We start from the raw sequence: 14891 nt of genomic DNA on the forward strand, positions 1-14891 counted from the left end.
CATAAGGGATCAATAAGGTAGATGATCAAACCAGAGAGTGTTGGTTATAGGTTTTGTTTTAACTAAGAATCAAACTCTTGTTAGCCTTGTATGAAGTGTCATGATACGGTAGAGAATAATATCTACCTGGATGTGAGGATAAACCAGTTGTGTAGTAGAGACTCTGAACTGAGAGTCTTCATTAACTCGTTCTTCTTGACCACCCACCTTCACGTCTTGTTACCAGTATAACATATCATAATAAATACTCATGAAATCACCCCCCAGCTCTAAAATGACAACAATGACATAACAAGAACTTAAATTTTTCTGTGTGGTTTCCCTTATTCACTTCTGAGATAATTAGTCTTCATTATTTGCTTGATTTCTTTTTTGTATATTCTTACCACACTTGTATGTGTTCCTAAAAATTGTTTTGGTTTTAATTATTTTGACTTTCTAAAAAGAGTATCATATTATATGTAACCTTAAGTACTTGTTTTTACTCAAAATTATATTGTTGTGATTCATCCATTTTGTCATGTCTATCCGAGGCTCATTTATTATGACTGCTAGACACTATTCCATTCTGTGCTAAATCACACAGTTCATTTGTTCATATCAGCTGTCCATGGGGATGTGAGTTGTTCAGGTTTTGCCATGACAAATAGTTATATTATGAACATTTGTATGTATATGTCCTAGCATACAAATGCAGCTACTTCTCCATTAGTAAAGTTCAGTTAATTACATTTTCCATTAGTACATCTGTAGTAAGAATGGAATCTTCTCACTGGAATTCCAAAAGGATTTAAGCAAAAATTTGTGAAAGGTTTCCACAATGATAAATCAACCTACTCATTTCTCACTAACTAAAATCCAGGGAGCCAGTTATTTCTGGTCCTTTGAATAGTTGTATGGTCTTTTTTCCCCTTCCTACCTGTTGTCAACATAACTAAGGAAGAATGATCTAGATTTAAAGTGATGTGTAGAGGGGCACCAGGGTGGCTCAGTGGGTTAAGCATCTGACTCTTGATCTCAGCTCAGGTTGTGATCTCAGGGTTGTGAGTTCAAGCCCCACGTTAGACACTGTGCTGGGCTGAAGCCCACTTAAAAAAAAATAATGTGTAGAAATAAGTGGCTACGATATGCATATGGTAAATGAGCCTGACTGACTTGGTTCCAGGAGATACTTCAGGTTAAGATAGACCTCTTTCTCATTCCAGTGCTTCCTATAATGTGTTCTTACTGAAATTGAGACTACTGATGTATTTTCTTGGAATGCCATCATTTATGATTTAGAAAATCTTGTTGATATAGTGTGGGGAAGTGTGGTTGTGCAGACCAGCAAACTCTGTCTTAATCCATGCAAGCCCCTCACCCTGTGACCAGTTTGACATACCTGAGGATATTGCTTTGCTGAAACTTTTCAATACCTTAACTAAAGTTTAACTCTCATTTGTTCACTCAATATTTGTGCATGTGTGTCTAGCATTGTGCAACATTCTCTTCTTGTACCAAGAAAATAACTTCAGGCTTTTTCTTATTTTCAAGCAGAAAGGTAGCTAGTTTTAGAAGTACCAAAAATGCAGCCTGGATAGCTGGAAGTCATGTTTGTTAATCCTATGTACTGAAGACTAAGGAAATTTAAACAAACAAGCAAAACCCCTCAGATCCCATATGTAACAGAAAAATCAGAGAACCCTCAGAAATTAGTTGACAATCAAAAATCAGAGTGGCAATGAGTTGAAATAAAATACTATTTTCTATTTTGCACTCATCATGTTTTTATTTGGACACAAATTTCTTGAAAAGTAGGATATGCATCCACATTTTTAAGAAGATGGTTTTCTATTTAGAAGATCTGGTCATCTGTCTTCTACTTAGAGATATGCAGTAGGATCACTCAAGTCACAGTTTTCAATATGTATATGGGATTGTATGCCAGGATGAACTTTCTGCAAGGGCAATACAGTTCCCAGTTTTTCTCCCTTCTTGATGGAACCTTTATATTTAATTGGCTTAATATGGAACATTTTTATACAAAAACCTAAAAGAAAAGAAATTAAATTAGTTTTTATCTGGGTTTTAGTAGCCTTGAGTCAGAAATTCAAAAAATAACAGAAATGGAAGAAAAGACAAAAAAAATGAGTTGATTGAACTCAATGAGGAAATTGAGGAAGATGACAAAATCATACCAGAAATGACTAAAATTACAAGATGCCGAAGGGAAAACAGATTCATATGAAAATTTAATAAAGACATTGAGGAATAACAGAAAAACGCTAGCTGAGAAAATTGAGACTATTAACATATTTTCTTGTTCTCACCCAGAACAATTTCAACTCTAAGACATATTCTTATAAAATGATGAGACTTTAAAGACAAATAAAAATGGACATAATTGGCACAAGATTGAAACTCTTACTAAATACCCAAAGAAAATAATTTTAAAGACAAAGACCCACCAAATAGATAAGTGGAGTTATTGTAATACTATCATCATAATGTAATATGACAATGTTGAGACCACATATATGAGTTATATCTATAAATGTTAACTCATCTGTTAAAAAAATGTTCCTACTAGCTTAAAAAGCAAAACCCAATTATATCCTATATACAGTAAAACACAACAGTTGAAAAAGGCAAAAAATAAAGGGCTGGATCAAGATTTGTCAAGCAAATGGAAACAATAAGGAAAGCAAGGGTTATGAATCTGTTATCAGAGATTCGGATTCGGGACAAAAAGCATTGAAATGAAACAAAGGAGGACAATTTGTAATGCTAAATCCAATGAAGATACAGCATTTACAACCACCTGCACACTAAACACAAACCATCTATATAAGGCAGAGACTACTGGAGAAACAGGGAGAAATAGAAACACACTAGAAGATTTTAATACACATATCAGTGAAAACAGTCAAGTAGACAGAATTGTGCTGTCTGACATGGTAGCCACTAGCCACAAGTGGCCAGTCTGCACTTGAAATGTAGCTCATCTGAATTAAATGCACTTTGAGTATAAGATGCATGCTGGATTTTGAAGACAGTACAACAAAAGTAAAATACTAGTAATTTTTATGTTGCATTTTAAAATAATATTATAGACACTGAATTAAATAAAATTTATTAAAATTAATTTTACCTATTTTTTAACTTTCATAATGTAACTAGAGAATTTTAAATTATCTATGTGACTTGTATTTCTGTTGGACATTGCTGATTTAGAAGATCTAAACAAAATCAATATAATGTGTCTTATATGCATGTTAAACAATATGTGCACAATTTCAACCCTGCAAGCCAATGTGACAACTAATATAACAGTACAGGAAGAACTAAATAAATGGAGAATATAACATGTTAATTAATTAGAAGACTCATTACTTTTAAGATATCAGTTCTCAATTTCATCTGTGTAGTCAATGCAAACCCAAAGTCCCAGCAGAATTTTTGGTGGAAATTGATAAACTAAATCTTTTTTTAATGTACTTTTTAAAGTTTATTTATTTTGAGAGAAAGAGAGAGAGAGAGAGAGAGTGTGTGTGTGTGTGTGTGTGTGTGTGTGTGTAAGTGGAGGACGGTCATAGAGAGTGGGCGAGAGAGAATCCCAAGCAGGCTCCACGCTGTCAGCCTGATGAAGAGCTCAAACTCATCAACCATGTGATCATGAGGCACTCTAGATCATTGAGCTGAGATGAAGAGTCAGAAGCTTAACTGACTGAGCCAACTAGATGCCCCTGATAAACTGATTTTGTAATATATTTGGAAATGCACATGAGGAAGAATTGTCAAGGCAATCTGAAAGAATAAATTTGAAAGATTTATGTTATATCAAGATGTGTTTTTGGTTTTTAATATTTATTTTTAGAGAGAGGGAGTGCAAGTGGGGTGGGGGCAGAGAGAGAGAGAAAGAAAATCCCAAGAAGGCTCCGCACTGTCAGTGCAGAGCCCCATGTGGGGTTCAATCTCATGAACCATGAGACCATGACCTGAGCCAAAATCAAGAGTTGGACGCTTAACCAACTGAGCCACCCAGGCGCTCCCAAGATGTATTTTAAAGCTACAGTAATTAAGACAGTTGGATATTTGTGTAAGATCGACACATTGACCAATGAAATACAATAGGAAAATCAGAAACAAACCCATGTTTATTCAGACCATGACTTACCACAAAAGACTATACTGCATTAGAGTAGGGGGAAAAAATAGTCTTTTCAGCTTAATGGTACTGAGTCAGAAACTAATGTGAGAAAAAAAGATCTTGATCCCTATCTCATTCCTTACACAGAACCCAATTCCAAGTGGATTATAAATCTAAATATGAAAGATGAAGCAAAACTTACAGAAGAAAAAAATACTTTTATGACTTTATGATGAGCAAATGTGTCTTAAACAGGTAAAAACATGTTATCAATAAAGGAAAATACTACCAAATTGGACTAAAAGAAAAATAAGAATTTTTGTTTATTAAAAGATAGCAAAAATAAAGTGTAAAGGTAACCCATGAAGTGGGAGAAGATATTTACAATACATAGATCTGACAGACGACTCATCTACAATATACAAAAAGCTCCTACGTGCCAATAAGAAAAATGCAGAAAACACAGGGAGAAATACTTGAATAGGCACCTCACAAAAGATAATATCCATGCTATCAACAAATACAAAAAGGTGCTCCGTTGCATTAGCCATCAGGAAAATGTAAGTTAAAGCCAATAATGACATGTCAGGTAAAGGGTTAATATCCAAAATCTATAAAGAACTTCTCAAATTCAAAACCCAAAAACAATCCAGTGAAGAAATGGGTGGAGGACATGAATAGATACTTTTCCAAAGAAATTAGATGGCTAACAGACTTGTGAAAAATATGGTCAACAACACTCATCATCAAGGAAATAAAAAACAAAACCACAATGAAGTACTTCCTCATACCTGTCAGAATAGCTAAAATTAACAACTCAGGAAACAACATGTTGAAGAGGTTGTGGAGAAAGGGGAACCCTTTTGCACTGTTGATGGGAATGCAAACTGGAGTAGCCACTCTGGAAAACAGAATGGAGGTTCCTCAAAAAATTAAAAGTAGGACTACCCTATGACCCAGCAGTTGCACTACTAGGTATTTATTTATCCAAAGGATACAAAAATGCAGATTCAAAGAGGCACATGCACCCCAATGTTCATAACAATGCTATTAAGAACAGTTAAACTATTGAAAGAGTACAAATGTCTATTGACTGATGAATGGATAAAGAAGATGTGGTATATATATAATGGAATATTCAGTTATCAGAAACAATGAAATCTTGCCATTTGCAATAATATGGATGGAACTAGAGTGTATTATGCTAAGCTAAATAAGTCCATCAGAGAAAGACAAATACCATATGATTTCACTTAAATGTGGAATTTAAGAACTAAAACAGGTGAATATAGGGGAAGGGAAGGAAAAGTAAAGATAAAAATGGAGGCAAACCATAAGAAGCTCTTAACTATAAAGAACAAACAGGGTTGATGGAAGGAGGTGGGTGGGGGTTGGGCTAAATAGATGATGGGTATTAAAGAGGGTACTTGTGATGAGCACTGAGTGTTTTATGTAAGTGATGAGTCACTGAATTCTACTCCTGAAACCAATACTACACTATATGTTAATTAACTTGGATCTAAATAAAAATAAATAAAGCGAATGAGATGCCACTATATACTCATCACAATGGCTGAAATGGGAGAGGGGGCACTTGGGTGGCTCAGTCAGTTAAGTGTTCAACTCTTGATCTTGACTCAGGTCATGATCTCATGACTCATGAGTTTGAGCCTCGTGTTGGGCTCTGCACTGACCATGTGGAGCCTGCTTGGGATTCTTTCTCTCCCTCTCTCTGCCCCTTCCCTGCTTGCACTCTCTCTCTCTCTCTCAAAATAAATAAATTAACTTAAAAAAAAAGAATTGCTGAAGTGGAAAGTTGGAAGATAGCACCAAGTATTGTGTATGGAGCAACCGGAACTGTTACACACTCCTCGTTGGAGTGTACATTGGAACTACTGCTTTGGGAAACGCATTAGCTGTTAGAGCAGAAGGTACATATGGTACCAAGTGATCCAGCTGTCCCACTCGTACAACATTCTGCCATCAGCGAGTGTGCTGATTCCAATGATGCATTCTGAAACTGGGGAAATTACCAGAGAATGGATTTGTGGACACACTGGGACCACTGTCAGATGGACCCTAATGAAAATCTGCGTTGATCACCTGACCCTAGAAGCCTCTATTCTGACTGATTGACCACATTGGCCTTTTGGGTGTCCAAGAATTAAGTCTCAGTTGTTGAGCAAGTGTCCAGTAGTCTCTGAGAAGCGCCATTCTTTCTTCTTCCCCAGTGTACAGCCATCCTGCTTAATGGTGGCAGTTGCCTTTGAGGACAGCTAGAAGTAAGGTTTATGGTATAAATTTTAGGCTGTGTGAATTAATCTTTGACAAAGCAGGAAAGAACATCCAATGGAAAAAAGACAGTCTCTTTAACAAATGGTGCTGGGAGAACTGGACAGCAACATGCAGAAGGTTGAAACTAGACCACTTTCTCACACCATTCACAAAAATAAACTCAAAATGGATAAAGGACCTGAATGTGAGACAGGAAACCATCAAAACCTTAGAGGAGAAAGCAGGAAAAGACCTCTCTGACCTCAGCCGTAACAATCTCTTACTCGACACATCCCCAAAGGCAAGGGAATTAAAAGCAAAAATGAATTACTGGGACCTTATGAAGATAAAAAGCTTCTGCACAGCAAAGGAAACAACCAACAAAACGAAAAGGCAACCAACGGAATGGGAAAAGATATTGGCAAATGACCTATCGGACAAAGGGCTAGTATCCAAAATCTATAAAGAGCTCACCAAACTCCACACCCGAAAAACAAATAACCCAGTGAAGAAATGGGCAGAAAACATGAATAGACACTTCTCTAAAGAAGACATCCGGATGGCCAACAGGCACATGAAAAGATGTTCAGCGTCGCTCCTTATCAGGGAAATACAAATCAAAACCACGCTCAGCTATCACCTCACGCCAGTCAGAGTGGCCAAAATGAACAAATCAGGAGACTATAGATGCTGGCGAGGATGTGGAGAAACGGGAACCCTCTTGCACTGTTGGTGGGAATGTAAATTGGTGCAGCCGCTCTGGAAAGCAGTGTGGAAGTTCCTCAGAAAATTAAAAATAGACCTACCCTATGACCCATAGCACTGCTATGGGTCAATAGCAATAGCACTGCTAGGAATTTACCCAAGGGATACAGGAGTACTGATGCATAGGGGCACTTGTACCCCAATGTTTATAGCAGCACTCTCAACAATAGCCAAATTATGGAAAGAGCCTAAATGTCCATCAACTGATGAATGGATAAAGAAATTGTGGTTGATATACACAATGGAGTACTACGTGGCAATGAGAAAGAACGAAATATGGCCCTTTGTAGCAATGTGGATGGAACTGGAGAGTGTGATGCTAAGTGAAATAAGCCATACAGAGAAAGACAGATACCGTATGTTTTCACTCTTATGTGGATCCTGAGAAACTTAACAGAAGACCATGGGGGAGGGGAAGGAAAAAAAAAAAAAAGAGGTTAGAGTGGGAGAGAGCCAAAGCATAAGAGACTCTTAAAAACTGAGAACAAACTGAGGGTTGATGGGGGGTGGGAGGGAGGGGAAGGTGGGGATGGGTATTGAGGATGGCATCTTTTGGGATGAACACTGGGTATTGTATGGAAACCAATTGGACAATAAATTTCATATATTGAAAAATAAATAAATAAATAAATAAAATTTTAGGCTGTGTGATGGAGCGCTTCCTCAAAGGGGCTGAGCCTTGGTTTCTTTCAAGGGGCCCTGGGCTTGTGAACTGGTGCAAGTCTGGGGGTGAGAGGCAGTTTTGTGACCCAGTATGGTGATGATTGAAGTCACGACTTTGTTCATCAGACCTAGAGTGTTTCCATTTATACAAATCAAATCAGGCTTTAGTAGGCTGCCCGTTTGTTCAGTTCTTGGGTCACCATGATTAACTAGACAATGCCACAGATCTCTGTCCTTCAGATGAATCTGATGGCCTCTTCAGCTCTGCAGCCTGTTAGGTAACCATGCCAACCTTGGCCTTGCTTACTAAGTGGACTCCATCCAGTGGCAGCAGTTTCTCTTGTCATTTGGGTCCTATAGGGAATAACCACCATAGAGCCCTTGAGGATGTGAGCTCCCTCACAAAGTGTTTCTTATGGTGGTGAGGGGAGTGTCCTCAGGGCCCATTTCTGACAGGAATGCACATTTGTGTTCATTAAAAGACACATGCAGGAAAGTTCATGGAATTTTCATAATTGCCTGAAACTCGATACTACCCAGATGTCCACTTAGAGAAGAATGATTACGTAGATGAAGATCTATGCATAGAATCAAGCCCTCTACATAAACGAGAATGAAGGAACTAGAATGACACACACAAATAGTAAGCCCAATACCCGGAGTACTGGGTGACCCAGCTTAACCTAAAACATAGAAGCCTTTGAAAATATTTTCCAGCCAACTTTTGCAGGAATGCCAACATCTTTGAATTGTAGGATTTTGATAAATGAAAGTATTTATTTATTATAGTAGATACTGTTGAAAGTGATCTTGTTTGTAGACTATTAGGCAAAACCACATGGGCCACAAGAAGAAAGCCCGTCAGTCAGCTGTGGGGTTAGGTAGAGTGTGTGCATAAAGAAAATGATTTCAGAGGAAGAGGTGGAACGTATTTGAAAATGCATCGAGCTGTTTTAGTTTGGTACCCTATGGCCTTTGTATTCTAGATGTTACTATTTTGAAGGACGTATGACACTTCGGCATATGGCATGTGCATTAAATAAATAAGCATCAAACATTTCCAGCATGTGCCCCAGGTATAGACAGCACCTCTCACCTCTTCCAGATATCCGAACTCCATTATTAATGGCATTTTTGTTCTTATAAGGTTTCTCCTGGCCTACAATCGTTCCAGTGAAAGGCGCATACACAGTCGATCCATCAGAGCACAAGACGTCCACACCCTGGTGAGGCCTATGATTTCTAAAATGTAAATAAGAATGAACAGACTGAGGAAACTGTCCTAGGAACTTTATTGCCCAGAAACATGGTGTTAGCCCACTGTTCCCAGACTAGGATATCAAACCCTGAAACTGCTACACCATATTGGGAGGTCCCAGGTTTCCTCTCTTTAGCACAATTTTAACCTCCCTTCCTGCAGGTAGTAATAACCATATTGTAAAGATTAAAGTCTTTAGGATAGTATTTGGTATGGAGAGCCTTTAAGAATTCATTAGCTATTATTGTTATATGGCATTTTGGGGAAATGAGACAATCTATGTAAGTAAATTTTTAAAACGTATTTATTCTTTTGAAGTTTATTTATTTTGTGAGAGAGAGCGCCGGGGAGGGGCAGAGAGAGGGGGAGAGAGAATCCCAAGCAGGCTCCATGCTGTCAGTACAGAGCCTGATGCAGGACTTGATCCCTTGAACCGTGAGATCATGACCTGAGCCGAAATCAAGAGTCAGACAGTTACCTGACTGAGCCACCCAGGGGTCCATATGTAAGTAAATGTTTAAAAGATTTTTTTAATGTCTATTTATTATTGAGAAACAGAGAGAGACAGAGCATGAGCATGGGAGGGGCAAAGAGAGAGGAAGACGCAAATCCGAAGCAGGCTCCAGGCTCCGAGCTGTCAGCACAGAGCCCGACTTGGGGCTCAAACTCACAAACCATGAGATCATGACCTGAGCTGAAGTCAGACACTTAACCGACTGAGCCACCCAGGTGCCCCCATATGTAAGTAAATTTTATAGATATATGACTCTTCACCCCTTCAAGACCAGTTGTAAAAGAGTTATCTCTTTATGGAAACCTATCATAAAAGAATCATACGTTACCCTCATCTTATTTTTGTCTCAGTGACCAGAAGTTGTCATAAACAACATTTTTTGTATACGGTATTGTATTTTATTTTTTTTTTTAATTTTTTTTTCAACGTTTTATTTTATTTTTGGGACAGAGAGAGACAGAGCATGAACGGGGGAGGGGCAGAGAGAGAGGGAGACACAGAATCGGAAACAGGCTCCAGGCTCTGAGCCATCAGCCCAGAGCCTGACGCGGGGCTCAAACTCCCGGACCGCGAGATCGTGACCTGGCTGAAGTCGGATGCTTAACCGACTGCGCCACCCAGGCGCCCCAATGTATACGGTATTTTAATACAGTGAGTGATACCTCCTGAGTTTATTAAAGTGGGTCAAGAACAAGCACAAAATGATCCCAGATTGTGAGATTTCTTGAAGTTGTCTCTGAAAATCCTCACTGTTGTTTACATTCACTCTTTCCAGCCCCCTCTCCCTTCTAATAGGCTAGCACCTGAAAAATCCAATTTGTGAGGGTTGTTAAAATTGTGTATAAAGCAACACTGAGTGGGATTCCAAGTGAAAAACCAGTAAATTATTGTAGAAGTCAAGTGCATACACACTTTCGGGTATGAACAAATTAAGTCTTAATTCTGGCAATTGAGCGGCCATTTTTCCATATTTCCCATCTCAACCCTGCTGCTCCGGGTATTTGAGGTTGCTTTGTAAGTAGCATTTGTTTAAGTGAGAGCTCCACTATAATTAGGATGGAGATCGATGATGCAGTTGGACACATGGCTATTTCATCAGAGAGTGGCACCCCTAAGGTGGTGCTGTGCATTATTGAAAATTCACAACTGTGTCCCTTATTGTTTAGAAGAAATGGCCTGTCGAGGGCCAGCCTCTGATGTTGAACTCCCACATCCTGGGTCAGTGACATCATGGTGTGATGGGAAGAGAAACCAAAAGCGTGAATCCTTATGCAGCTTTTCCCACCTCCAACTGTGGTGGACAGGTGCCTTAACCCTTCATACCTCAGTTCAAGTCCCTCTTGAATAAAATGTGATAGTAATGTTGATTTTCACCTTGGAAAAACCAGGTGGGTAACACTGAGAAGGAAAACATGCATTTGCTCCCCTTTCTCTTTATTACATGCTTTATCCCCAATTCAGAGGCCATCCTTGAAACAGAGGTCTCGGAAGTTGCTCTAAAGATAGTAGTCCAGCTGGTTTCATCGCTGTGTCCTGCTGTTAAAGGGAAATGACCATGAGCGTTTGAGGCAAGGACACTAAGCAAAGAGGTTAGGAACCAAAAGAATTCATGGTTATTTGTGAAGCCCCATACCTTTGAGCAGTATACTGGCCACAGCCATGGCTGTCACATGTCCTGATCTCATTGGAAGACTTGCCAGCACAGATATTAGCCCATGGTCCAGCCAGAGCTAAAAAAGAGAAACATGACAAGCAGATTTCCTGGCCTCACATATTTCCAGTCTCTTTTTACCTTGTCAGTCTTCCGGTAGCTTCAACGCTTCTGTTTTCACTATAGTTTTTCTCTAACTTTCTATATTTTATGGGCAGGTGTTCCTTTAATTCCCGATTCGGGTGTAAAGTTCGCTTTTTCCTTTACCATAAAATTCTGTCTTATGACATACACCGTATTTGTAAATGTGTTTATTTGTAAGCATTAATCTCCATCATTACGGTTTGTTTCAGATTATCAACTAATAAATGCCCTAAGTTATGATTCTCAAACTTTCTTTGCTTATTACTTGGGACCGCTGTCTTTAGGTTAAGCAAAAATAATCAAACAGCATGGTGCCAAGAAATAATTCAAGAAATTCTAAAGTAACTTTGAGATGTTCCTTTATCGTTAGTCCTAAAAATCAAATCCAAGAAAATGTTTGAATTGAAGAAGCAAACTCTGAACTAGCAAAGCAGACTCTGAACTAAATAGATCTCTTTTCTGTCTGCAAACATGGAAGAGGGAGATTCTTAGAAATAAGAACATGTCGGACCAATTTAGCCTAGAGTGGAGGGAGAAGACAAGGGAAGGGAGTAGAAATATATGAAAAATTGTGAAGTAGTAAAACATGGAGGAAGGGCTGGCTCTCTCAGTGTATTTTGTGCACACTTGTTTTAGGTGCATCTTCTCTTTAGTATATGCTAAATTGAGATAAATGCTCAATTGAATTAAATTTCCCAGATTTCCAATGTTAACGTTCACAGAGAGATGCAGTTAGCCAACTTATCCTTTCACTTCAGAATAAACTAACAAAACAGAAGCAAAAGCAAGAACCAGCTAATTTGATTGTTGATTTTCGTAATATATGTGCTGTGAGAGGAACAACAGAATATGGCTATTTAAGTTTATATGGCTGTTTAAGTATATTCTTTAATATATTTTTTAGAAGATGGGCTTCAAATGTCTTATACCTTTGAGCCAAACTTCAAGTCAACATCTTGATCGAAATACAATACCATCACTTTGGCAACTAGTATTTATCCTGGGGAATTGAGGCAGATATTAGGTGATTTATTAGCGTATTCATTTTTCCTCTCCTGCTGTGATGGTTAAGGGAGCGAGAGTTCCCTTTGCCATAATCCACGCCAGTCGCTGCGTAAGGAATTCTCCAAATCAAATTCTTATACAAACTTCTTATTTTCTAATTATGTTCCAATTAAATCCTAGGCCAAGATTAATAGACTTTTCTTAAAGTCCTCTATTCCACTTTTATGATTCCCTTGTTCAAGAAGGACAGCATTCAGGTGGAAGTCAGGAGAAGTCCCCCTTTCCCCTGTATTCTTCCTAGTCCATTTTCAGTAGTCAAACACACACATTTCTGTTGTGGTTGTGATGTTCCTGACTTTTGAATCTATTACTGAAATCCGTTTTTTAAAATTAGCCAAGATTCTAAAATTGTTTTTTGCACTTACCAGTCGAAATGAAGACAGCAAAAAGGAGGACTTCTGTGGAAAACATTTGGCTTTTGCTTTCCTTGTGATGTTTATTTCTCTGATAATTGGAATTGCCCCCACACTCTTTGAAGAATAGCCAAGGTTGAATTATGTAGCCTTGGAATTCTGCATCATTCACGTCTTTCGTTTACTGTGAGACACACAGAAAAACAAGAATGAAGCAAGTCAAAGTCAAATATTCCCTGGGTAGCTATTTGTTTCACATGTAGGGCCTATGTAAAAGTGTTTGATCTGAAGAAGGAGTTAATTTTATTGGAAATGCTGACTAAACATTAACAGAAAGTGATAAGGTAGCTGACTGTCTTCTGGGCTGCAACTTCATGAATGGCTGCGTACATAGGAAAAATACAAAAATATGCACAGATTAATTTTAAGATAATAGGTACCTCTCAGGAAGGAGGGAAATAGAATTGTGGAGGGGTATACAGAGTGCTTAAACTCTAAAATACTTAGTAAAAATGTGAGAAGGAAACATGTGAAAGTATTTGTTAATTATTAGAGGTAGATACATGGCTATTTGTTATATGAATCTCTGTGCTTTTCTATATTTTTCAACAAATAGACACTATTTCTGTGTATTAACATCTCTTTCTTGTTATGCTTAATATTATAAGAGGCCTTGGGATTTTCTACAGAAACATCCCCCTTTAAATAATTTGTCAGTAGCTGTGAGAGACTGAGATTGTGGCCCCAGTTCTTTTTACCCTTCCCTGAATCCACACCCTTCCCATGACTCTAAGGAGGCAGAAGGCCTTTCAAACATTTGGTATGTGTTTCAGCTGTATGACATGCTGTGACCGATCAAAGGAGACACAGTGACAGTTCGTGAGTACAGCTTGAGCCCTACGGGGTGTCGTGTCTTTCGCCTTCTTGTGTTCTGCCTTGGCCGTGCAGAGAGCCTTCCCAGACTAACCTGCTGGCCCCAGGAAGAGAGTAAAAGTCCCATGGAACAGAGTCACTGTAGCCAAGCCACCATAACTGAAGCCAGCCTAGCACACCCCTTAATTTATAGTAGAAAATCATCAGCTCTCACAGTTATTGAACAGAGTAAACGCCATGGTGTTCAAAGAACTATTACAGGAGCTGGAGCAAATATAAGCTAGCTAACCCAACAGTTGTTTGAAAGGCTGGCTAATGCCCGTTTTGAAGTGGTAGGAGGCACTGTCACTGTTCTCTTGTGTATCCTCCGTGACTGGAAGGAGTGTTGAGGTGGTTGCCGCGTGCTAGAGATCTTTTGATGAGAAACTCTGACCTATTCACAGTTTTGCATAAGACCTTTATCTTCTCTGAGCTCTACTTCCTCATAAGGAAATGTGTGTGGAAGTCAGGTGACTTGTTGGGCTACAGTTACTGAAGGGCATTTAACTTTTGCAAGACAGGCTCAACTATCGGCAGTAAATTGACCTCTCATTTCTCCCCCATGCTTTGACTGTTTTACTTTTCTCAGCACTTTCACCAAAGCCAGAGGGAACCTGGAGGAAGAGGAGAAATTCAAACTGGTTATAATTTAGCTTTGAGGGCAGTGGTGCTAAAGTCTACTTCTGGCATCGAGATTAACTAAAAGTTACTTGCCTCTTTCACCGCATCATTCCCCCGTCTAGTTAGAAGAGTTTGAGATAAAATTACATGAAAACTCATGCAATTCCAAGACTCAGATTGTTTCTTCCTCTTGCCCCGGCTTCTCTGTACCTGTCTCCTGCTTCCTCTGAGATGGGTAGTTCAATTCCAGAGTGAGAGGGTTGGTGGCTGTATTGCAGGAGCCAATGAACAAATTGCTTATGATAAAAACCACTGAATCGTATGCTTTTCTCTGATTAGCTAAAGAAAGCACTTGATTTTCTTCTCTCAGGGCTATTGTATCCTTTTGTTAATAGTTTCTTAATTGATTTTTAAGAAGTAGCTATATTACAGAACACTAAGTCACAGAAGAGTTGAAGTTTTGGGTATGTCTGAGTGCTTCCATTTGGGAACAATTTACGTGAAACCTTTTTGGTTTTCCTTAACTGTGGGAATAGTGGGCT

General features: G+C 38.7%; 1 protein-coding gene across 1 annotated transcript; it reads right to left on the reverse strand.

Moving 5' to 3' along the window:
• Positions 1–1746: 1746 nt before the first annotated feature.
• Positions 1747–13079, reverse strand: LECT2 (leukocyte cell derived chemotaxin 2). The gene is made up of 4 exons (XM_003980781.4): positions 12829–13079; positions 11237–11333; positions 8928–9073; positions 1747–2029 (listed from the first exon to the last, which is right to left on the reverse strand). Exons 1-4 carry the CDS (start codon positions 12872–12874, stop codon positions 1863–1865), a joined length of 456 nt encoding a protein of 151 aa, XP_003980830.1. The 5' UTR covers positions 12875–13079; the 3' UTR covers positions 1747–1862.
• Between the last annotated feature and the right edge of the window lie 1812 nt (positions 13080–14891).

The sequence above is a fragment of the Felis catus genome, chromosome A1 (genome assembly GCF_018350175.1).
Source record: "Felis catus isolate Fca126 chromosome A1, F.catus_Fca126_mat1.0, whole genome shotgun sequence".
Taxonomy (NCBI): domain Eukaryota; kingdom Metazoa; phylum Chordata; class Mammalia; order Carnivora; family Felidae; genus Felis; species Felis catus.